Below are 24988 nucleotides of genomic sequence, written 5' to 3'. Positions count from 1 at the left end.
GATTTTTAGTAGAGTTTCCTCTGTGCACACGAGGCAGTTATGCTGCCTCAGGAGACCCAAGTCAACCGGGCTGGCAGGGGAAACAGGGGTAGTCCAACTGTCCATAAGGCTAGGATCGAATAACTTTTATCACAAAGTGGGTAGTTTCAGGATTGATCTAGGAGGTGCTGTGTAGATAGGAATTTCTAATGGAGGTTTTGGCTGGTGGTTTAATAGGTCACAGCTTACTAGCAATACTACTAAGACCAGACGTACTAAAGATGAGGGCTACACTAATGTACTACATTCTTAAAGCTGAACAAGAAGAAAAATACGAGCACCTGTTTACATTGGTGTCCCTATTGCACTGGAAAATAACCGAGAAAGCTACATTATAGCATCCAAAGAAAATCCTGCACTATAAAAATATTACTGTTAAGAATAAATTTCTGTTGTACTTGGTTAACTCTTTTTCCCCCCCTCTATTTTCCAAACATTGATGACATGAAGTAGGGCATGTGCTTGAGTCCCCTTCATGTTTTAACAAAGTCAAAAAAGTGTAATATTGCCATTTTTTCTTTTTCTGCCATGCTTTACAAGTATAATTATTGCTTTGGAATCCTTCATTTGTAAACTTCAAAGTTACTGGCTCTATTCCCATTTATCACCTCCCAAATAAATAGGAATAAAGCCAGTAACTTTGAAGTTTACAATCCACGGTGGTGCAACGGTAGCGTTGTTGCCTCACAGCAACATGTTCTCCAGTTCGATTCTTGGCTGGAGTGCGGGGAGTGCCTTCTGTGTGGAGTCTGCATGTCCTCCTTGCAGTTGGATGGGCGTTCAACAGACAGTAAATGGGCGTGCCTTCATTGAAGGTTGGACCTCTCGCTGGCACCTTGGCGTGTGTGAAAATCTACTGCCAATCATTAGCGGACCGGAGTTCTGCTGTGGTGACCCCTAACCGGGAAAAGCCGAAAGACCAACAACATCACCTTCTCCCAAATAATATCTGCTTCTTTTCCAAGGTACTCTCATTTCTTCTAGTCAACTTTTGTGCTTTTTTCCTTGTCTCCTGCATTTTCTGTTGAAACAGATTTCACTAGTAAGGTGTCTATGTGGTCTTTCTTACCAGAAGAACAAGCAGCAGACTCTCTTGTTTCACTGCTCACCATTTGTTGGATAAACTGTTTCCTCCACACCATGTACTGCATCAAAAAATGATTTTGCCTCTCCCGGAAGAGTTTTAAGATAGTAGGGTGTAGCAGTTTGAATGTCATGGCTGCTTCTCTACATTCCCTGAGTAGTGTGATACATTTACTTCTCCTGACTTGTGTACAGTGAGTAATCATTCTCCACAAACACTCTGCTGTCTCCCACTTTCAGTACTTTGTCCTTCGGCCACTATTTTGTCAGTCACTTCCTTCCGCTGGTAGGATTGCATGTTTACTGTTAAAGGTGTAGGTGGCTTTCTCATGGCTGGGTTTACGATACACACAATGCTCTTTCAGTTAATAACACTTGCTGTGGAATACCCATCCAGTTGCTTTGTTGTGCTTTCATAAAATTAAGTCTGTTCCTTCCAGCTTCTCTGGTACACCAGAAAATCTAAGGTTTTCCATATGTGCTTTGTCTTCTAATTCTATTATTTTTTGAACAATAACTTCTTGAACAGTTGCATATTTAGGCAGGCTTTTCTTCATTTTGACCTCTGATTTTTGTAGTTTTATCACCTCATTTGAGTACCTATTTAAAGCTTCTTATTTTCTAGCCTTTTGTTATTGAGCTGGTATATGCTCCCATCAGGGTTTTTTGTTTTTAATCCAGTTATGGTGCATTTGTCTTGTACTTTCCTCTGGGTTACTAGAAGTCCTGTCTGGAGCTTACACTGTTTTTTGCTGAACAGCTGTAGTGTTTTTCTTCGCCTTTTGTAGCCAGTTTTCTTTCTGGTCCCCTTTATTTCTTTTTTCCTGGCATCCAGGCAGTGTACTTACTAGCCAGTTACTGAAATTTACTCAGAAATACAAGTCCACTGGTTTTCTCTGCTGAGCTTTTCTCATTGAGTAACAGCTATTCTAGCTCTCCTGTGCAGGCATCTTGGAAGTCCCAAGCAAGAGTATTTAATAGAAGTTAAACAATATCATGGAAAATAAAAATTGAAGATAAAAGGGTACTTATGTGTTATCGTAACCAGATTTTCGCTGTTGCAAAATGCATCCTGCAAATGAAATTGAGTTGGGGAAACACTGTAAGGTGTAATTTCACTTTTAGTAAGGAAAAATAAGTTTGGGATACATTTTGGAAGAGAAAATGTGCAATTCTTCTTTTGTGCATTCCATAAGACGCTTCAATTCTCACAGCTGCTGTGTTACTGACTAAAGAAATACTGTGACTGTAAGGAAGGAATGCTGCTAAGAAAAGCTCCCACACACATGGAAATGCCTTGGGTAAAGTTTTATTTCTAAAACTTTGTAGACAGACTTGAAAGGAAACTTTTGTAACAGCAAGTTGCAGTAAGGAATGGCTTGCAAAAGTCTTGGTGGATGATGTTGACAGGTGATTCTGGGGTCGTTTCTGATGGGAGAAGTTGGCAGCAGTGGGTTGATTGTGTTGTTGATGGTGGTATCTGCAGACAAACTTTGATTGTACTTCAGTGGTGTTTGGAAGGTATTGGGCTTGAAAGTATGTGGATGGTTCATTCGCTGTTTTTTTTATGTGGGGGAAAGTTGTCACACACATTGTAGTCAGGAGTGCTACAAAACCGTGCTTTGGATGAGCAAGCTAGGTTTCGCATCACTTGCTGCTGGGGAAGTGTATACATAGACTCCACGTGGGCCAGCAGAGTAATCCAGGCTGCAGAGAGCTGAATAAGCGACTTTTCTTGATACTAAGTATAATTTTTGTTGCTTTCCACATCTGAATACCTAGCAACTGTATTTCGCCTGCCTTTCTGTTACATTGAAGCTGTTTTTACTGCATTTAACTTAATATTGCACTTGGAATCCTTGTTTGTTACTATTTGACTGTATTTGTAGCAAATTCTTCTGTGTAAGCTGTAGTAGCTGATTCATAGCATTTATAAGTGTTTGCTGTACCTGTTTCTGCCTGTTTTGTGAAAAAAAAGAAAAAAAGAAAAAATATCTCTTGTTTTTCCTGCTTTACTAGTTTAGTCCAGTTTCAGAGTTGCTGATTCCTGGGCTTTGGTTGTAGTTCCTGTGTACTGTTTCCTTGCCTTATTTGGGGAAGGAAGCTACCTTGCTTTCCTGCTTTACTAGTTTAGTCCAGTTTCAGAGTTGCTGATTCCTGGGCTTTGGTTGTAGTTCCTGTGTACTGTTTCCTTGCCTTATTTGGGGAAGGGAAGCTACCTTGCTTACCAGTGGGAGTGGGAAGCATTGAGCTGCCTTTTGTCCAGTTTTGTGAGGTTTCAGCCAGTAACTAGTAATTTATTGGTCGTTTTGGGCCAGTTTCTAGCTTTTTCCAGCCCCCTGGTATAAAACTTTCAGCTTGTACCTACTCAGCACAGACTCCACGTGGGCCAGCAGAGTAATCCAGGCTGCAGAGAGCTGAATAAGCGACTTTTCTTGATACTAAGTAGTTTTTTTGTTGCTTTCCACATCTGAATACCTAGCGACTGTATTTACTGCCTTTCTGTTACATTGAAGCTGTTTTTACTGCATTTAACTTAATATTGCACTTGGAATCCTTGTTTGTTACTATTTGACTGTATTTGTAGCAAATTCTTCTGTGTAAGCTGTAGTAGCTGATTCATAGCATTTATAAGTGTTTGCTGTACCTGTTTCTGCCTGTCTTGTGAAAAAAAAAAAAAGAAAAAATATCTCTTGTTCTTCCTGCTTTACTAGTTTAGTCCAGTTTCAGAGTTGCTGATTCCTGGGCTTTGGTTGTAGTTCCTGTGTACTGTTTCCTTGCCTTATTTGGGGAAGGAAGCTACCTTGCTTTCCTAGTTTAGTCCAGTTTCAGAGTTGCTGATTCCTGGGCTTTGGTTGTAGTTCCTGTGTACTGTTTCCTTGCCTTATTTGGGGAAGGAAGCTACCTTGCTTACCAGTGGGAGTGGGAAGCATTGAGCCTCCTTTGTCCAGTTTTGTGAGGTTTCAGCCAGTAACTAGTAGTTTATTGGTCTTTTTGGGCCAGTTTCTAGCTTTTTCCAGCCCCTGGTATAAAACTTTCAGCTTGTACCTACTCAGCACAGACTCCACGCCAGCAGAGTAATCCAGGCTGCAGAGAGCTGAATAAGACTTTTCTTGATACTAAGTATATTTTTGTTGCTTTCCACATCTGAATACCTAGCAACTGTATTTCCTGCCTTTCTGTTACATTGAAGCTGTTTTTACTGCATTTAACTTAATATTGCACTTGGAATCCTTGTTTGTTACTATTTGACTGTATTTGTAGCAAATTCTTCTGTGTAAGCTGTAGTAGCTGATTCATAGCATTTATAAGTGTTTGCTGTACCTGTTTTGTGAAAAAAAAAAAAAGAAAATATCTCTTGTTTTTCCTGCTTTACTAGTTTAGTCCAGTTTCAGAGTTGCTGATTCCTGGGCTTTGGTTGTAGTTCCTGTGTACTGTTTCCTTGCCTTATTTGGGGAAGGAAGCTACCTTACTTTCCTGCTTTACTAGTTTAGTCCAGTTTCAGAGTTGCTGATTCCTGGGCTTTGGTTGTAGTTCCTGTGTACTGTTTCCTTGCCTTATTTGGGGGAAGGGAAGCTACCTTGTTTACCAGTGGGAGTGGGAAGCATTGAGCTGCCTTTGTCCAGTTTTGTGAGGTTTCAGCCAGTAACTAGTAGTTTATTGGTCGCTTTGGGCCAGTTTCTAGCTTTTCCAGCCCCTGGTATAAAATGCTTAAACGCTGCGTTAAGCAATTTAGAAGCGATTTAGCCGAGCTGCCACTGTTGCACACTAGGGCAGTGCGGTTAAGCAGGTTTAAACTATTCGGCTACCTAAAGTCCACTCTTCAAATTTTCCCTTAAAACTACCTTCCTCGAACTATACTACTGATCAAATCAGCGTATCCTATAACTAAAAGATCAACTCTACTTGACTCCAAGTAGACTATTCTCTATCTATTAAACCTAGCACTTGCTCCTACAGTACTTATTACCTTGATACGGCACTCTTGTCATAGATAGTACCCCAAAGGCAACCCCCATTTCTCGGTCACCCACGTCCCCGGAATCTTTTTTAAAGTTTTTCGTCTACCCTTCTAGCATGTCGAGGATCAGTTGCTAGTGTCCTCTCCTGCTCAGCTGTTGAACCTGGGAATATTGAGGCAATGTTTCAATTGCCTCATGTAAGCCACAGACAACCCTTTCCTCCTCCCACAAAACACAAATACATGCGGAGATGCAACTATATCGCCAAACTGGAGGCTGAGCTCTCTCAACATAGGACTGGCAAGACCAGTCAGGAGGAGAAGGTTACCACACACACTATAGACCCAGTCTCACATAGTACCATTACAACCTCAAATCATACACATAAACACACAAAGACATACTCGGAGGCTCTGATCAAAATCTACCAAAACAGCAGAGGCCACCAAAGCAGACACCCAAACAACCACCACCTCAGAACACAACACCCGCAACACATAGACCTCACAGTCAGAGTGTCAAACAGTCACAGCCCTTAAGGCCAAACACAATGCCAGACACACTAGTCATTGGTGACTCCATAGTCAGACACACTGATGTCCCGCCACCAGACTGAGTAAGGAGAAGGTCACAGTAAGCTGCCTGTCGGGCGCTAGAATCCGCCACATAACGCAAGCACTCAGGTCTCTCAACAGCAGGTACAAATATGACTCGGTCATTGTCCACGCTGGTGTAAGCGACCTAACCTCCTACACAAAAAAGACTGGGCTCTGATATTACCCAGGGAGAGCCACCAGCAGACACCCAAAAAACCACTCAGAAAAAACGCAACACTAACCTTTACAAGGGGCAGAGTGTAAACAGCACGCCTTAAGGCCCACTGCCCGGGCCATAGCAAGGTTTACCCATAGTCAGCAACTAAATTTCCTCACCAGACAAAAGGAAAAAGGTAAGCTGCCTGCGAGCTAAATCCAAATGCAGACTAGGCCCTTTCCCGAGGAAAATATGTCGTCTTGCAAAACCCGGTTAAGCCCTGAGGCACCCCTTGGACCTACATGGAAAAGGACATGAAAGGGGGGTTCATATTACAGGCAAACCCGACTTGGCAACACTCACAGAATGTGCAATACAAGAAGATGTCGCTTTACATGTTAACCCTCACAAAGGATCCAGCTTCTGCCTGGGATAATGTACAAACACCTCTACAGGGCTTCATTACCCTATTAATGGAAACTCTGCCAAACCCTAGCCTTTGGAACTAAATCAAACCTACACTAGAACCCAAAAGGAAAAAAACTAAGAATGGGCCAATGCCAGAAGTCCCCAAATCTCAAATACTCGAGGCCCTCCCCCCCGTAAAAGAACATGATTCTGGCTTACAAAACTGTTGGCTCCTTAGGCCCCAGCAAAAATATCAGGTTACTCAAAGCTTCCGCCCCAATCGGAACAATCCAAGAAAAAGATCTTTACAAGGCAACCCCAGCTGGTGGACCCAGCATAACAACCTCAAAAAAGGAGAGCTCTCAAATGAGCAAAATTAAAGGCACCCTTTACAAATAAACTAAGGCCTCTAAAACACAAAAAGGAAAATGTAAACCAAAACATCATAAGGCTTCTTACTATTAGAACTGGGAAACTCCAAGCCAAACTAGCAAAAGTTGAATTCTACTCAAATGCCATGGACATAGTCAACTCCCCCAAAGGAGAATATCTATACCAAATGGGAGCCCCAAATTCACCAGGAACCCTCCAAAGCAAAACAACTCCTGGGAGGTCCCCTTCCCACCCATGAAATAAACCACAGTAGAACTTTCAAAGCTTACCTCTAAGACTAGGTGGCTCCTTGGCCCACCAAAACGTCTCAAGCCTGAAATTACGCCTTCTACAGCACTGCAAGCCATGGAAGGCAATCCCAAAAAACAAGGGTTTGCAAGGCAACCCAGTTCTTGTGGACAGCCTTTTAACACTTTTAAAAAACAAAAGGAGGAAGCTCTACAAGATGGCAACCTTAAAATACCCCTGGATCATTGAAAACTAAGCTTAATTTAAATCATCCAAAGGGGAAATTTGAAGAAAATAGCTAAGACTCAAAGACAATTCCCCTAGGCCCCCTTTTACTATTTAGAAACCGGAGGACTCAATTGCAGAACTGCAAATGGATGTGAAAATTACGATCCTCAGAATTCCAAAACGGTACGGTCAGGCACCCAAAGAAATCAAAAATGATGCACCCCAAACATCCCAGCCCAATAGTGCTCCAAGCAAAAAAGATCAGGGACCTGGGGCCCGGTGTGTGCTCCGAACCTCAATGAGGAATTTAACCCACACTAGGACACTGTAATCAAGTCTTACCTCTATCGACCAGATGGCATGCCCCAAAAGTTTCCCACTTCACAAAGGCCGTCCTCACCGATGGAAATTCCGGCCCAAAGCTCAGCCTTATCGCCCTGAGAGGACTTGCCTAAATAAAGCATGAACCCGATTTGGAAACCACCCAAAATTGCTGCAAAGGCAGATCTGCCTTTAATGGTGCTGGGGAACATCACCAAAGCCTTGTGGGAAAACCGTCATACAGCACTCGCTGGCTGTTCGAAAATTACCATGGGGATCATTAAAAACCTCAGTTATGTCCAACACACAAAAATGGGTTGCCCCAAATGGGGTGGAACCAAAAGGGTAGATTGCCCGGCGCCAGTAGACCCAAACCTTGAAATGGTTTAATGTTCCCCCTTTATATTTATAAAAAATTATCAAATAGATATTAAGAAACACTCTGAGATTAATTTTCAGAAGGTTCACAGAAGCGAACTGTTTCAGCCATTTGGTGTTTTGTTCACCCTATGGGGGTTTTTTGTTTTTCAAAATGGGTAAGTATGGTCATTGACCCGTAATTTAAAAAAAAAAAAAAAAAAAAAAAAAAAAAAAAAAAAAAAAAAAAAAAAAAAAAAAAAAAAAAAAAAAAAAAAAAAAAAAAAAAAAAAAAAAAAAAAAAAAAAAAAAAAAAAAAAAAAAAAAAAAAAAAAAAAAAAAAAAAAAAAAAAAAACCTGGGGGGTAAACAATATAAAAACCAAAAAAATTTAATTTTTTAAAAAAATTTTTAAAAAAATTTAAATATGTTTTTTTTAAATTCAAAATCTTTTATCCCCTTTCAAACAACAAAGCCCCTTTTCAAATTTTCCAAAGAAAAGGGGCCATGGAAAGAAGGCCCCCCCAAGGCGGGAGACTTTAACCCCCTTTTCAAACCACAGAAGGGCTAGTTTAAAAAAGGGCGTTGGCTCCCGGAGGAAAAATTAGATTCATCTGTCCTATGCTGCCCGACTGAAAGAACTCCAGCTCTATTCAGTCGCTTACAGCTGCTCAGAGGTGACCTTTGCCTAACATACAAGGCCATGTCAAACCCAGATTTGATGAATATGCTTCACCTCAAAAATCTAGATCCATCAGAGCCACAAGAGGCGGGAGACTTAAACCTCGACGCGGCTATTAATAGGGCGTGCTGGAGGATACATTCATCATCCAAAGACTCCCTATGCTGTGGAACAAAATCCCGGTACATGTGAGGCAGAGCACCTCGCTGGCCTTGTTCAAGAGAAATCTTGACCAATGGATGGGAGATCGCAGATATACCCCAGGAATTACCTCAGTGTCACTGCTCGACAGAGGCACAGCAAAATAATGGGTATAGTTCCCCATACTAAAGGGGTGGCGTAAGCCACAAAACAATGGGCTAGGCTTATAAATGCCCTCGGGCAGATAGCCTAGTATGAACCTATGAACCTATGAACATCTGAAGTTTTGAAACTTCGGTGTTCTAATATACACCCTATATATATATATATATATATATATATATATATATATATATATATATATTGCACATTACACTCTGATTGTACATTACACTGTTCTTGTTCACTGAATGTATGTATACATTTTTTTCTATGTAATTAGTCTGAACTGTTATGTCATTGCTTACATTTCTGTGTTTTTGTTCGGGATATGGTTTTGTTTTTCACCTGGGTGAGCTTGCAATTGGTCAATATTGATCAGTGATTTAACCTGGTAAACAAATATAAATAAATATTTTGTAATGAATATATGCACTGAAATTGGAAAGAATCAAGTAATCCCTTGATCTTTCCAAACACAAGCACTTTTCAAATTATCCAGAACTGATTTCATTAATTTTTCATTAGTTATTAAAAATAATCACAAAACCTATTCAATAAACAAAAATAGTTTATAGTCCACATATTAGATATGACTAAAACAACTTCTAAAACAACTTCTAAAACATTTGATGATGAAACATCTTAAAACCTTTTACTATTTACAACAACTGAATTCTAGTCAGTAATAAAATACCTATCACAAAGACTTTGCTAATATTCACTACAATTTTAGCAAAACTCAAGAAAAGAAATTCACCTAGAGTGGAATGAAAACCAAATGCCTCACCCATGAAGCCAAAATATCAAATATTCAGATATTGAAAATACACCCTAAAGATTATCCCTTCAATCAATCCACAAATAAGTGCATACATACGTATTACCAGTTTGGTACCCTCTACAGGTTTGGTTCCAGTTTGTTGGGTTCTTCTTTTTTCTGAGTTTATTGGACTGTTTTCTTTGCTTTTGCATACATACATAATCAAACAAGTTCACTTCCAATACAAAAAAAGTTCTACTCTCTTCAGCCAGATCCAACAATCTACTACTGCTGTAATTTTTCAGCAAGTTGACGTATCTTTCAATATTCAGGTTCTGTGAAGCCAAATATTGGGTACCGATTCATCAAACCTCTTCATATTAAAGTAGAGACTGTAGATCAGGCCAAGCTATGCAGCTTATTTACGTTTCCTTTCTAAACATTCACACTCAGCAGACACATCTTAGAAGGTGAAAGAAAAAAAACTAAGGCATATACAAAATGATCAAATATTTGTGTGTGCACATTATATGTGTGTATATATATATATATATATATATATATATATATATATATATATATATATATATATATAAGGCCAGTGTATGACACAATCTATAACCAAGTAAAACTTAAAATAAAAGTAATTTATTCAAGTCAAGTAGAGTTGTTTGCTTACACAGCTATGAACACTGCAATGAGAGAAATTCAATTTTCCAACACTCTAAGAACCTCTTTCTCCCAGGAATTCACATTACTTAAGTTGTTGTTGTATCTTTCGGCTTTTCCCGGTTAGGGGTTGCCACAGCGGAACTCCGGTCCACTAATGATTGGCAGTAGATTTTTATGTACCGACTTGCCAGGCCTGACGCACAACCTTCAACGAGAAGATGCAGCGCATCTGCATGTCTCCACACAGAAGACGCTTTAGCTGAGAATCGAACAAGACAACATCTTATTGTTGAAGCGACAACGCTACCGCAGCACCAGTAACAAAACAAAGTTACAGAGCTAGTTACAATAAGGTGTACTAAAAGATTAGATGTGTGCATCTATACTTATTATGCAACTTGAAAAGTGAAAGGAGCTTACTTCCAGTGTGTTTAAATTAATCTTTGGGGGCCACATTAGCCAAAATGAGTTTCAGCCTGATATCTACAGAATATTCAGCAGGGATGAAAAGTAAAGGGGATCTGCAAGGGAGGGGAGGGAGAAACAGGCGAGTCATAAAATATGACCCCCCCCCCAGTTTGAAGGACAGCAATGTTTCCCAAGACATCCTTAACATCCCCAAAAGCCATGGCTCAAATTAAGACATTTGACTGGGGGGGTGACTGGAATGCCAGTAGACCCAGCAAGGACATGGGACACAGGGATGGCTGTCAGGGTAAAAGAAGGGGAGAAAAAGAATTTAAAATAAAATGCATCTGAATTGTTGGAAAACATATCTGTTTGGTATCAATGAATTTTACAAATATTTTCACAAATTAGTGTCTCATGATGTTACAATGACATCTTACTTCTCAAAGTGGGAAACATTATCTCAGTTAACTGAATGTTTTTTTTTTAATATTATATAGGCTACCGGTTAGCCTATATATAAAAAAACTACCTGTTAGCTCTACACAACTCCTGCAGGAGAACAAATTTATCTATTTAGATGTTAGTTCCTTTCCAATGTTATACTGTCTGCGTACTAAATGACAAATCCACTGCTGGTTATTTCACAAGGGTATTAATTGATAAGGTGCCAGTATTAAACCTGACAGCTCCCGCTCTTCCAAATGAAAAAAAATCTCCCAGCTGGTTGCCTACTTCTGTTAAGCATATTAATCCTTCACTTATTTAAATAACTAAACATATTAATAGTTGTAATTTCTTTCAATTTTTAAATAGTTTACAACACAGCCAAAAGCATTTTTAAAACCAAAATGCAGTATGTACATCTACAATCTCTTAGCCACTGCTAAAACACCAACACTGGTAAACTCTGTGACAACACATTTCAGCAGGATCTACTAGAATTAGACCCATTCGGTTTAGATCTGTAAAAACAAGGTGACTTACACAGCCATTTTTTTGCAACAGATTCCACTTCTCTCCTAGATCAAGGACTCAAGCTGCAGTCACACTCTTCACACTCAGAAAGTGTAAAAGAAATCCTATATGTTGCCAAAATACCGTTTTTTTTTTTTGTAGCTTTAATGCCTGAGCTGATCTAAAAAAAATATGTACTGTGCTGCTGACTGACGACCATTAAGGTAACAGAGATGTTTCCAGATGTGAAGGCAACTAACACTGAGTCTTCAGCAGTTTAATGTATCTGAACTAGTCAGCATCGAGACTCACACATACCACCGTTTTATGGGTTGTCCCTTTTATCCTTCCTCTTTTTGTTTTTCATTCTCTGGGTAGCACTTTCTAATACAATACTCTTTGGTCACAAATTATAAAAAAGCATTACATACTAAAGTGATGAGCTGGTGTTTTGTTTGGGTCATGTGATCACTGAATATCACAAGACAAGTTCCCTCCACCCAGACAGCCTTGAAATGGCTTAAGTGGGAAACTGGAGAAGGAATGAATGACATACATTATGACAAGAAATACAGATAAAGTAATAATGGAAGCTACGCAGTGGTACCCAATTAGTTAGGCTCACCTTACTCCTTACAAAGATCTGGCTTGTCAATTACCTTACTGGCAGCAGCAGAGAGTACTTTAGTAACAAACTATGGCTCGTTTATTCTATATAGATTCTTGAACCTTGTTATTGTTGACTCCCTATGGAAACACAACTTTGGGAGTAGTAACTCAATGATAAAGCTTTCTATGAACTTCACAACCTCAGGAATGCACATCTATATTGCTGTTTCACTTATGGAAGGCAAAGTTAACTACAGTTCATAGATCATAGTAGGTTACTAGGCTATTGGCCCAGAGGCCCTTATAAGCCTAGCCAGGAGTTTATCCCATGTTTAGACAAATCAGCACCCAATGCCCCTGGTGGAATCCCAAAGGTGTATTTTCTGTTTCCTATCCAGTTAACCAGGTTGTGCTTAAAAAGGGGTAAAGAGGTACTCTGCTTGATGTGGAGAGGGAGACTATTCCACAGATGGGGGAGTCTCGGGACATGATCTGTCCTGTCAAAAAGTCCTGTTGACGTCACAGACCAGGTTGAGGCCACGCGTGCAGGTTACTCGAGTGAAGCTTGACTTACAGATATGCAGCAGTCCCATCAAGGCGGGATCCGTGATCGCTTTGTATGCCAGACAGAGATCACCTCTGAGGAGTCTGTATGAAACTGAGAAGAGGGACAAGGCTTTTAGCCTATGTATGGTAGCTGTTTGAGGCCCTGGATTCTCCTGGTGGAGAACCTGTGTGGCTCTCCAGCTGCAGCATGTGCTTTGTGAGGTACATGCCAAAAGAGGCATTATACTCAATAACGGGCCTTATAAGGGAAAAATACGGGGTGTTATGACCCCTTTGTCCCTGGATGAGATACCCTTACTTGTGAGGTTGGCCATGTAGAAGGCTTTCCATACAACAGAAGCAACATGGTGGTCAAAAGTCAGGTAGATATCAACCTGGGTGCCGAAATCCCTCACGACTGATTGCGTGCTTAGGTCATTGTTATTAATGTGATCATTTGTGGGGACGTCACTCTCCGCAAAGGAAATCATGATGCATTTTTTAGTATTCAGCTTGAGGCCATGTTTCTGGCATCAGTCATTTGTCTGAGTGAGACCCTCTTGGATGATGTCCACATCACTAGGGTAATTGATGACCACACCCAGCTTGCAGTCATCTGCAAACCTAGTCAACCATAGCCCACTGGTTTGGGCCTGCACCTCAGAAAAGCACATCTCCAATAACAGAGGCTCCAAGACCGAACCATAGGGTATGCCGCTTGTTATGGGTCTACTGCTTCAGATGGCTTCCCCTATTTTGACTAGGTGGGTTCTATCAGTGAGCCAGGTTTGCTACCTATCTGGTAACATATGGATTGATGCCTAGTTGAAAGAGTATCTATTATGCCTGAATGGGGAATAGCGTTGAAGGCTTTGGCCAGGACAAGGTGTCCGGTGTGCATCTTCCCCTTGACCATGGCTTTGATGACTGTCACAAAGAAGTCGACCAGATTACCTCCCCTTGACAACGGCAAAGGGTGTTACTGGGCATTAAAGGATTAACAGTGAATTAGATTTTAATACAATCAACATTAAATATAAACAGCCAGGAAATGTGAGCCTTTACAAAGTACCATTTCCATTGAGCATATAATATGCTATGTATGAGTAGGAGCTCAAATGAAAACTGAAAGATACTGTCGCAACCTAGAAGGCCTTCTAATTCAGTTAAATGGAAGTTTCAAGGACTTAAAAATCAGAGTTTTTTTCTGGAGGCTATGCCACTAACACAGGTTAACCAGAAATTAAAATCAGCATGGCTTCTGGATGATATAATATTTATATACATTAGTCATGACTGCTCCAAGTATATGATAAAATGCATTTTCATAGGTAGGTACTAGGCTATTGGCCCTAGGACCTATATAAGCCTAGCCAAAATGGTACCCTGGCTTTTGCCACCCAAGAAAATTATTTTCCTGTGCCCCTGTCAAGCAGAGCCACAGAGGTGCTCCCCAGGGTGAATTTCCTATTTCCCATCCAATCATCAAAATTTTTCTTGAAGAGTGCTAATGAGGAGCTTTGTTTGATATAGACAGGTAGTTTGTTCCAGAGTATGGGAAGTCTCTGGGACAGGAATCTATCCCTCCGGCGTGTTCTGTTTATTGTGGTGACAAGGTTTAGGTCCCTAGAGCGTGTAGCTCAGAGGGATTGGGATTTCTTTAAGTGGAGCATGCCCAACAGCTCTGGGTTTGACATTGCTTTGTATGTTAGGCAGAGATTGCCTCTGAGTAGGCGATATGCGACAGAGTAATGCTGGGGTTTTTGAGACGGTATGCGTAGGGCATCTGTTTGAGGCCAGTAATCCACTTTGTGAGGTATTTCTGCGGCCTTTCCAGTTGTTGTAGATGTCTTGTGAGGTACATACCAAAAGGGGCATTGTACTCTAATAATGGGTCTAATGAGTGACGAGTAGAGGGGAACAATGACATATTTTTTCCTGGATGAGAAACCTTTTGTGATGAGGTGTGCCACGTCGAAGAATTTCCTGACTACTGTGGCGATGTGATTATCAAAGGAGAGACTACTGTCCACCCGTGTCCCAAGGTCTCATCACACTTTCGGTGTTAAGTAGACTACCACCGATGTGGTAGCTCATGGGTACAGAGTTTTTACCAAAGCGGATGACAATGCACTTTTCGGCATTGAGCTTGAGGCCATGGCTTTGACATCAGGCATCTGTCTCCGTGAGGCCTTTGTAGGATGTCCACATCATTAGGAGTTTCGATTATGGCTCCTAATTTGCAGTCATCTGCGAACTTTGTTAGCCTGTACTTCAGAAAAGTAGAAACCAAACAGGAGAGGATCCAGGACTGAACTCTGTGGTACTCCACTTGTCACTGGTCTGAAGTCGGATTTGGAGTCTGCTACTTTCAGTGTGGGTTCTGTCAGTGAGCCAGCTGGCAACCCATCTTGTGACATAGGGATTTATACCTAGTTTAGTGAGTTTGCTCTTCAGTTAGTCCCACCCACCCTCCCTGTTTTTGTTTGGTGTTAATCTTATTGGCCTTGAAACTGCCCTCCCCTCTTGTAAATTTGTGTTTGGATACTCCTTCTGGGCCCATCTCATTTGCTCACTCAACTGAGTGCAGTGAGATCATATTCTGATTTCAGGCACTCCTACTGTGTACAAAGAGAGCATCTGGGAAACAGAAAAAAAAATTTAAGCTTGTTTCCTGCCTTTCCTGTTAAGTGGTATAGACTATTTGTAGGCTTCTGAGCCCCCAAGCCCTTCTGTGTTGGAGGGAAGCCTTCTAGCTTAGTTTTTTTCCTTATAACTAGCCAGTTTTCTAGTTTCAGCACTCAAATCTGTTTCTTTGATCTCAGCACTTGTTCAGAAAAAAAAAAAAAAAATTCATCTGCTTTTACTGTACTTGTGTTTCTACCTACTTTATTTTACTTTTGCATCATCTTAAAAGTACTCAATTGTATTTATTACTGCTTGGTGTAACTCATTCTAAGCCTTTTGGTTTAAACACTTGGGCTTCAGACCAGTTGTTTTGCACTGAGAGGGTTTGTGGTCTGCACTGTAGTGGCAGAACAGGTAGCTTACATCCTTCTAGGTTGGGAACTGCTGATTGAGGGCTCAGTGTCTGTTATTCTAAAAGTGTTATTAATTCTGGTTTAAGCACTTGGGCTTTCAGGCCAGTTATTTTACATTAAGAGGGTTCGTGGTCTGCACTCTTGTGGGAGGAGAGGCTGGACTCTGCCCTTCTGAGCTGGGAATTTCTGGTTAAAGTCTTATAGTGCATGCATATCTGAACTTCTTCTTACTGAAGTTGGTGCGCCTTGTTTGCTGTGGCATAGACTGGATTCGGGCCTGCTGGATCTAGCTTTATTTGTGTAACTTGAGCACTAATCCAGGCATTTTCTAAAGTATTCAATTGTATTTATTACTGATTGGTAGTAACTTGATTAAAGTGTAGCTATCATTCTAAGTCTTTTGGATTAAGCACTTGGGCTTCAGACCAGTTGTTTTACATTAGGAAGGTTTGTGGCATGCACTGTGGTGGCAGGACAGGTAGCTTTCATCCTTCTAAGCTGGGAACTGCTGATTGAGAGCCCAGTGTCTGTTATTCTTAAAGTGTATTAGTTCTGGTTTAAGCACTTGGGCTTCAGGCCAGTTATTTTACATTAAGAAGGTTCGTGGTCTGCACTCTTGTGGGAGAAGAGGCTGAACTCTGCCCTTCTGAGCTGGGAATTTCTGGTTAAAGGTTTATAGTGCCTGAATATTTGAACTGTATCTTACTGAAATTGGTACACCTTGTTTGCTGTAGCATTGACTAGATCCAGGCCTGCTGAATCTAGCTTTGTTTATATGCTTGTTTGCTTGATATTTCCCTGGAATGCTAATTCCACCTAATACGCGGCTTCTCAGCGCTTCTGTGGATCACTAGTGATATCTGCATTGCTTACTGTACTTATTTCCTTGTTTCACTTGAAAGAAAGTTACTGTTTGTTGTTTTTGCATTTAAGTTACCTGTAACACATTGCACTTAAGTTACCTGGCACTTGCTCACTAAAGCAATTATATAAGTCAACACTAAAAATTAAAAGCACTACACCCTCACTCCCCACTGGCCCTTGTTTTCAATTATTAAGGAATTCCCAATATTATTCTAGCATGTCCAAAGGTCAGTTGTCAATTTCCTCTCCGATCCAGCTGGTGAATCTGGGAATCTTGAGGCAATGTTACAACTGCCTCATGTACACAGACAACCCTCTCCTCCTCCCAACAAATTCCAACACATGTGAGAGATGCAACCATATAGCCAAACTGGAGGCTAAGCTCTCTCAACTCAGTACTAGCATAACCAGTCAGGAGGAGAAGGAAACCACACTCACTACAATTCCAGTCTCACATAAACCTACCACGACAGCAAACCAAACACATAATCACACAAAAACATACTTGGAGGCTCTAAATAAAGATCTGCCTAAGCAGCAGAGACCTCCAAAGCAGACACCCAAGCAACTGCTACCCCAAAACAAAACACGTGCAACACATATCTCACAAAGCCAGTGTGCCGAACAGTCACAGCCCTTAAGACCAAACAACACACCTGATACACTTGTAATAGGTGACTATCGTCAGGCACACTGACGTCCCGCTCACCAGGCTGAACAAGGAGAGGGTCACGGTGAGCAGCCTGCCGGCGCTAGGATCCGCCACATAACACAAGCACTCAGGTCACTCCAAGGCAAGTACAAATATGACTCAGTCATTGTCCATGCTGGTGTGAATGACCTGAGACGTACCTCCCTGGACTACATGAAGAGAGACATAAAGGAGCTCTCTGAGCATGTAGCCCAGGCCAGTATGACCCTGACCTTGAGTAGCATCTTACTCTCACCAAGAATGATGCCACAATATGAAGACAAGATGATCAATTTCAACATTTGGCTTAAGTACTGGTGTCATTCAAAGGGGATCAATGCCTGTCAGCTTGGGATGATATGCTCGACAAGCCACGATGCTCGCTAGGGACGGCTTGCACCTGTCACCCCTGGGCTTTCGGATATTGGCAAAGGCTCTTGCTACCCCACAGTGCCTTTTTAGGCAAGGCTCAAAAGACAAACCCACCTCCATAGGTATCACAAGGGATAAGAAACTAAGAGTAATGCTACTCAACACCAGAAGTCTAAACCTCAAGATGCACGCTTTCGAAACTCTCATTAGCATGGAGAACATCGCTATCTGTGCAGTAACAGAAACCTGGTTCAGGGCTCCCAAGAGCACCCCAGCACTACCAGGTTATACCTCATACCATGCTTTTCGACCCAAAACTTGGACCGAACCACAAAAGGAGGAGTATCGATATTCATCAAAGATACCCACACCTCCAGGTTGGTGGCAAAGCACGAAGCATCAGAGACTATCCATGTGCAACTAACAGTGGGTAAAACTGCCTTCCAGTTTATAGCCTGCTACAGACCACCCTCCCAAACCCAGGAACCCCACTCGGCCTTTCTCAGAACACTGGAAAATATGAAGGTCTCTCCAAACACCATTATATTGGCAGCCTTCAACTACCCAAACATAGACTGGGAGCATTACTCTAGCTCCAACACCTAGCCCAAAGGTTCCTAGAATTTATAAACTCAAATGCTATGGAACAACTTGTTACCACTCCCACAAGAGGGGAAAACATACTGGACCTGATCATCACCAACATGGGGACTCTATGCTCCAGACCAGAAGTGTATCCCTCGCTGGTAAGATCAGACCATAAACTAATCTCACTGGATATTCACATCCCGACCCCACCCCTGCCCAGAAAACCACAGTGAAAAACTTCTCTAAAGCAAATTTCACACTCCTCAAAACCGAGGTGGAATCCTTCAAAGCCCCCAGGCCTGTGGAAAATACGGCCCAGACCACAGAATCTTTTATAAACGCATTATATGAACACCTTCAGGAATGCATGGATCATGCGATCCCAAATAAAACCAAGACCCAATCCTCCAAAGGCAGACATCCTGTCTGGTGGACCCCAGCCATAAACAAACTATACAATAGAAGGAGGAAGCTACTAAATGATAGAGCAAAATCCCAAAAAGGGAAGGCATCACTGATCAGTATTAGCAAAAAACTACGGGCACTCATAAAATTGTCTAAGGCCAGCTTCGAGAGAAAAATTGCACAGGACACTAAGGATAATCACAAGGCTTTCTTTAGTTATGTTAGGAACCTGGGTGTTAATTTCCAGATATGCACAAAATTAGTCCAAAATGACAAAAAAATACACTGAACCCACAGACATTGCCAACATCCTAGCTGACAGGTTCAGCAAATCCTCCCCTCCCCACCAAAAGGGCAAATATCTATCCCAGCAGAGTGCTGCCCCCCTGACATCTCAGATGCTCAGGTAAGAGCCGACCTCTCCAAAGCAAAAAACACATCAATGGGACCAGACGGTGTCCCGGGCTGCGTCCTACATGAACTCCAAGAAGAGCTAAACCCAAACATAAAACTACTGTTCAATCTCAGCCTTACTGCAGGATATGTGCCCAAAGAGTGGCGTACAGCAACAGTGGTCCCTCTCCAGAAAGGTGGTGCCTCAACGGATCCTGGAAACTATTGCCCCAGAAGCCTGACTAGCTTGGTCTGCAAAGCTATGGAAAGGATCATCATGGACCTCATAAATAAAGATATTGGGGACCTACAGACACTGGATCCTAGCCAGTTCGGCTTTGTTAAGGGCAGATCCTGCCTCTTAAACCTGGTTGATTTCTTTGAAACAGTCACCAAGGCCATTGACGAGGGGAAGGTGGTCCACACAGCCTACCTGGACCTCGCAAAAGCCTTTGATACAATACCCCACTCGGGCATTATAGATAAGCTCACCAGCTTAAATATAAACCCCTATGTCACTAGATGGATTGCAAACTGGCTCAAGGACAGAACCCACATGGTTAGAATTGCTGGAGCCATGTCAGACTCCAAACCAGTTACAAGTGGTGTCCCACAAGGCTCAGTCCTGGGACCTCTCTTGTTCAGTATATATTTCTTGGAGGTACAGGCCAACACGGAAGGACTGTGGCTGATCAAGTTCGCAGATGACTGCAAACTGGGTGCCATAATCGACTCTCCAGCCGACACAAGCATCCTCCAAAAGGGCCTCATAGAAACAGACAACTGGTGCCAGAGCCATGGCCTCAAGCTAAATGCCAAAAAGTGTATAGTCATCCCCTAATTACCACATAGGTGGTAATCCATTAAGTACAGAAGAAGTAATTAGGGACCTGGGGACCCAAGTTGATAGCAATCTCTCATTTGACAACCACGTGGCCAAAGTGGTTAGAAAAACATTTTATACAGCCCACCTAATTATGAAGGGATTCACATCTAGATCAGGGGAGGTTATCGTGCCTCTTTACTCGTCCCTCATCAGGCCCATAATAGAGTACAATGCCCCTTTTGGGATGTACCTTACCAGACACCTGCAGCAACTGGAAAGACCCCAAAAGTACCTCACCAAGAGGATCAAAGGGCTCAAACAGATGCCATATGCAGCCCGGTTAAAGAAACTCCAGCTCTACTCAGTGGCATACCACCTGTTCAGAGATGATCTGTGCCTGACGTATAAAGCCATGTCCAACCCAGAATTAATGGACATGCTGCACCTCAGAAAATCCAAATCCCATCGAGATACGCACTCGAGAGACTTCAGCCTCAGCACTGAAATAAATAGGACATGCTGGAGGGACAGATTCATAAGCCAGAGGCTCCCTTCACTCTGGAATAAAATCCCAGTCCAGGTTAGGCAGAGTCCCTCATTGACTTTCTTTAAGAGGAATATTGATGAGTGGATGGGAGATCGTAGGTTTACCCCGGGTATCACTTCTGTGTCACTGTTAGACAGAGGCACAGTATACTAACCTCGAAAAAGGGCATAGCAAAATAAATTTAAAATGGGTGGCAAAAGCCAAACACATTCTGGCTAGGCTTATAAATGCCCTAGGGCAGATAGCCTAGTATGAACCTATGAACCTATAATTCCAGAGTGGGGGATGGTGTCAAAAGCCTTGGTGAGATCTAGATAGGCTGTGTGAACCATCTTTCCCTCGTCTTTGGCTTTGGTGACTGCTTCAAAGAAGTCTATCAGGTTTAGGAGACATGGTCTGCCTTTTACAAACCCAAACTGGGTGGGGTCCAGAGTTTGGAGATTACCAATATCTGTGTGCATAAGATCCATGAAGATACATTCCATGGCCTTGCAGACCAGCCTTGTTAGGCTAATGGGGCGGTAGTTCTCTGGGTCCATGGTGGCTCCCCCTTTGTGGAGTGGGATAACCATCACTGTGCGCCATTCAATGTGCACAAAGCCAGAGGTGAGGCTATGATTGAACATGGTGCTTAGGTGGGTTGCCAGTTCATTGTGCAGAACGCAGACTGGGATGCTGTCAGGTCCAATGGATGCTGTGTTCTTGGCTTTGGAGAGTGTGGTTTTTACCTGTGCAGCCGTGATTACAGGAACTCTGCATTCTTCCAGTATAGAGATGGGCCCTTTAGGGGGTGAGAGGGAGGTAAAGTTAGCACTGAACCTATACCTATCTGCCAGGATGTTGGCAATAGGAGTTGGTTTGGCATATTTAGTACCATTGTGCTATAACTCAGAGCACATCTGAGTGTTGCCATTGAGATTCTTGACATAGCTATAGAATGCTTTGTGGTTGTCTTTAGAATCAGTGGCAATTTTGTTTTCGTAACTAGCTTTGGAGGATTTTATGAGGGATCTCAGCTTCTTACTGAGGCTGACCAGGGAGTTCCTCCAGTCATTTTTTGCAACAGTTTCCTTCTTCTGTTGTAGAGTTTGTTTATGGCAGGGGACCACCAGACTGGCTTCCTTTTTTGGAGGATAGCATCTTGGTTCTGTTAGGGATAGCAAAATCCATGCACTCGTGTAAGTGCTTATAAAGTGCATTTCAAATAATTCTTAATGTCCAACATTGTTTCTCATTAACATTTCGTGCTGACTCTGCAGTCTCAGGAAGAGGATGCCCTAAAAAAAGTTATGGAAAATTCTAATGTCTATTAAGACAGACGACATATAAATCATGGTTACTCATTAATGATCATTTCATTTAGTAAATCTATTGCTACATTTTGTGAAACAAATATGTATGTAACTGCAATGAACCTGAATACAGGAAAAGTGACCAATAAAGACAACAAATAAAACAGGTAACAGCTAGGAACTATTCCAGGGCAAATTACCTGTTACTAAGTGATGGTTTGTCAAAATTCAATGGCCCTCCAAATCCTGGGAACACACCAGCCTATGATGAATTGTTCTTAGAAACAATGTACAACCATGTCAATGGCTGCATAAAGGGTGCTATACCTACCAAAAGTAAGCCCAGAACTAGCCCCTGAAACAACCGCCCTGGTGGCATCCCAAACTGAACAGGATATACAACAAAAGGAAAGAAATTATGGCAAAAATCAGGAAGGGTAGGAAATGCATCTAAAGATAAAAACTCTCTCAAAGTAAATAAGCAACTAAGAAGGCTAATTAAATCAAGCAAAGCCAACTCTGAGGTCAAGACATCCTCACAGGTGAAAGAAGAGCCTTCTACAGCTATGTCAGAAACCTCAAGAGCAGCACAGAGCAATGTGCCGAACTGGTGGCTAATGGTGCCACATTCACAGAGCATGGCGATATAGCAAACCAGTCAGCAGGCAAATTCAGTTCCAGCTTTACCCCAACCATCCCCAAAATACTACTTTCAACATAACTCCTCCTGTTTGTCTACTGTAAGTAGTTTAATAAAGACAGTGATCCCAGACTGACCCTGAAAAGTGGCATCTATGTCTAGTGGATTTATCCAGTAAGTAAATAAATAAAAAGGTTAACCACACAGCACTTATAAAGACCACCCCACCAGAAGAAAAAGGACAAGATTAAGGATGTGAAACAAGGATCAGAGTAGAACCTTGTTAAGTGTTTAAATCAGTGATTTATTAGGAGCCAAAGTTATTTGTTGATACACAGCAACATAGCTGGACATTAACGACAGGGCAGAAGCACTAAAAGATACTGTAAAAAAGTTGCATTTTCTGAGATACAGAAGCTAGACATCAGCAACAAATAAGAAAAAGGTCTGTGCATTTAGCTGAATCACAAATGTTTCTTATATGACTTTGTGGCACCACAATCAAAAAACATCTGAAAGCCGACAAGAGATAACCACAGAACAGAAACCACTGTTAAAAGGTAAAACTGATATTTTTTATTTACTTTTACCCAAGCAAACCCTAGTATGCACTGGTAGCTCGGTTCAGAGGCATCCCAAAGAACTGCCTGATTAACTAACTTGCTTGGTCGCACAGAAGTCATAAAGACCAACAGACTCAAAACAATTTCAGTGTGCCAGAAACTCAAACAACAGTTTTACTTTGCACAAGGAATGATGTGAATTCTGTATTCAATGCTGAAGATACATTTTAGACAAACAAAAATGTAGTCCTAAGATAATTCAAGGTTGTTGTGTCTTTCGGCTTTTCCTGGTTAGGGGTCGCCACAGCGGAACTCCGGTCCGCTAATGATTGGTAGTTGATTTTTACGTGCCGAGTTACCAGCCCTGACACACAACCTTCAACGAAGGTACGCCCATTCACGCGTCTCTCTACGCAGAAGACGCTCTAGCTGAGAATGGAACCGGACAGCGTCTTAGATAATTCAAGGTATGCTTCATAAATCATTAGAAAATAGTTCAACAGCTTAGCATATATACTCCTAAAAAAAAAAAAAACAATCTGATGTTAGCCCAAGCCCTCCTCTTTTCTAAGAATTATGTGACCAGCTGAAAAGCAATACAATTGGACATTCAGAAGCAACGTTTATTAAGAGTTAGGCTGTATAAAAAAAAAAAAAGCAATTACCACCTAAATATGATTTTCTAAAGTAGCAGCACTGAAGAGTTATAACCTGGTGAGGGTAAAACGCCACACGTGATCTAGTGCAAAGCTATTGCTGTGTTTTCTTTAGCTCTGTCTAAAGGAATGCAAGGACTTAACGATGTATCTTTACAGGTAAGGTCAGGAGTCACTGACTTTCTGCTGAATTAAAACACATCTCTGAAAGCTACAACACCTGACTTGAACCATCTGCAGTATGTGGGTCAACAGGACATACTGCACACCAGCAGAAAAAGTTAACACATCAAAAAGGAAAACGGATGCAGCAGTGCTGCATTTAAGAAAAGGACAAACACTGCCTTACATCTGCATCAGGTCCCCACCATCAGATAAGAAAACACACATAATGTGGTGATATGCTTGCCTCTCTCTCATCATGACAGAGCCCAACACAGCGGACTTAATGATGTTCCAGTGCCCATGAAATGACATGGGTAGGGTCAATTACGAACAGATGCAGGTAACATCACTGTGATGGTGCCTGGGGTACAATAGTACCTTGAATTTAAAAAAAAATGAAACGCACCGCATATATTTTAACCCCCCTCCCCCCCAACACACACACAGTTTCTGCCCTGTACATTTTACATTTTCCTCTATTACAAGCCACATGCATCGCGCAATTACTCAAAATTCCCAGCATATCTGGTCTCCCTCAGAGAGTACTAAACATACATATCGCCTACGTGACTCACTAGACATAACCTATAATAACTTCGGAATAACTAATGGTTGTTACACATGGCCTGTAGAATGCGGCTACATTAAAGAACCCACGTAAACAGAGAGCAACCAAATACAACAGCGTGCAGCACTCCACAGCTCTGGGCTGGACCTACACAACCCGGAAGGAAGTTAGGGGGGATAGAATAGTTTCTGATACCGTTGACCGGCTTCTTCTACCTCCTCGTGATTTAGGAAGGGATCATTTCACCAATGAATTCAAACCTGATGTTGTCAACTAACCTGTAACACTGGCTTTTGTAACTCTCTGAACTACTGCCTTCATAATGGCGTGTAAGACGCAAAATCCTTGCCTTCAGCGAGAAGTGGTCGTTAGCTCTACAGTGACACAGGGAGCGCGGTGGGAAGGTAGAATGCTGCTTACTTTGCCCTCTAGTGGCGACATAGACTAACATGTATTTGATGGGTGCTTATCTCCACAAATGAGACTGTTATGCAAAACGGGTTATACTCTTCTCACTATGTGGACCACATAATGTGGTATACTACGTTTTGAAATCGGAAGTGCAAGACACACCAGAGGGACAAGTGTGTGAACCATAAATATGTCAGATGTATTAGACTGCAGCGTGGTGCCTATTTTATTGTTGTAATAACATAGTACTGCGGGGGT

General features: G+C 41.8%; 1 protein-coding gene across 1 annotated transcript in view; it reads right to left on the bottom strand.

Moving 5' to 3' along the window:
- DTD1 (D-aminoacyl-tRNA deacylase 1) overlaps positions 1–24742 on the bottom strand; it is a 1026657-nt gene extending 1001915 nt beyond the window's left edge. Inside the window, exon 1 of the mRNA XM_044057001.1 lies at positions 24598–24742. Coding sequence (XP_043912936.1) covers positions 24598–24640 — 43 coding nt within the window. The 5' untranslated portion in view covers positions 24641–24742. The remainder of the gene's footprint in view (positions 1–24597) is intronic.
- Between the last annotated feature and the right edge of the window lie 246 nt (positions 24743–24988).

The sequence above is a fragment of the Protopterus annectens genome, chromosome 1.part2 (genome assembly GCF_019279795.1).
Source record: "Protopterus annectens isolate FY-2018-M chromosome 1.part2, PAN1.0, whole genome shotgun sequence".
Lineage (NCBI taxonomy): Eukaryota > Metazoa > Chordata > Ceratodontiformes > Protopteridae > Protopterus > Protopterus annectens.
This window is presented reverse-complemented; position numbering and strand designations above follow the sequence as displayed.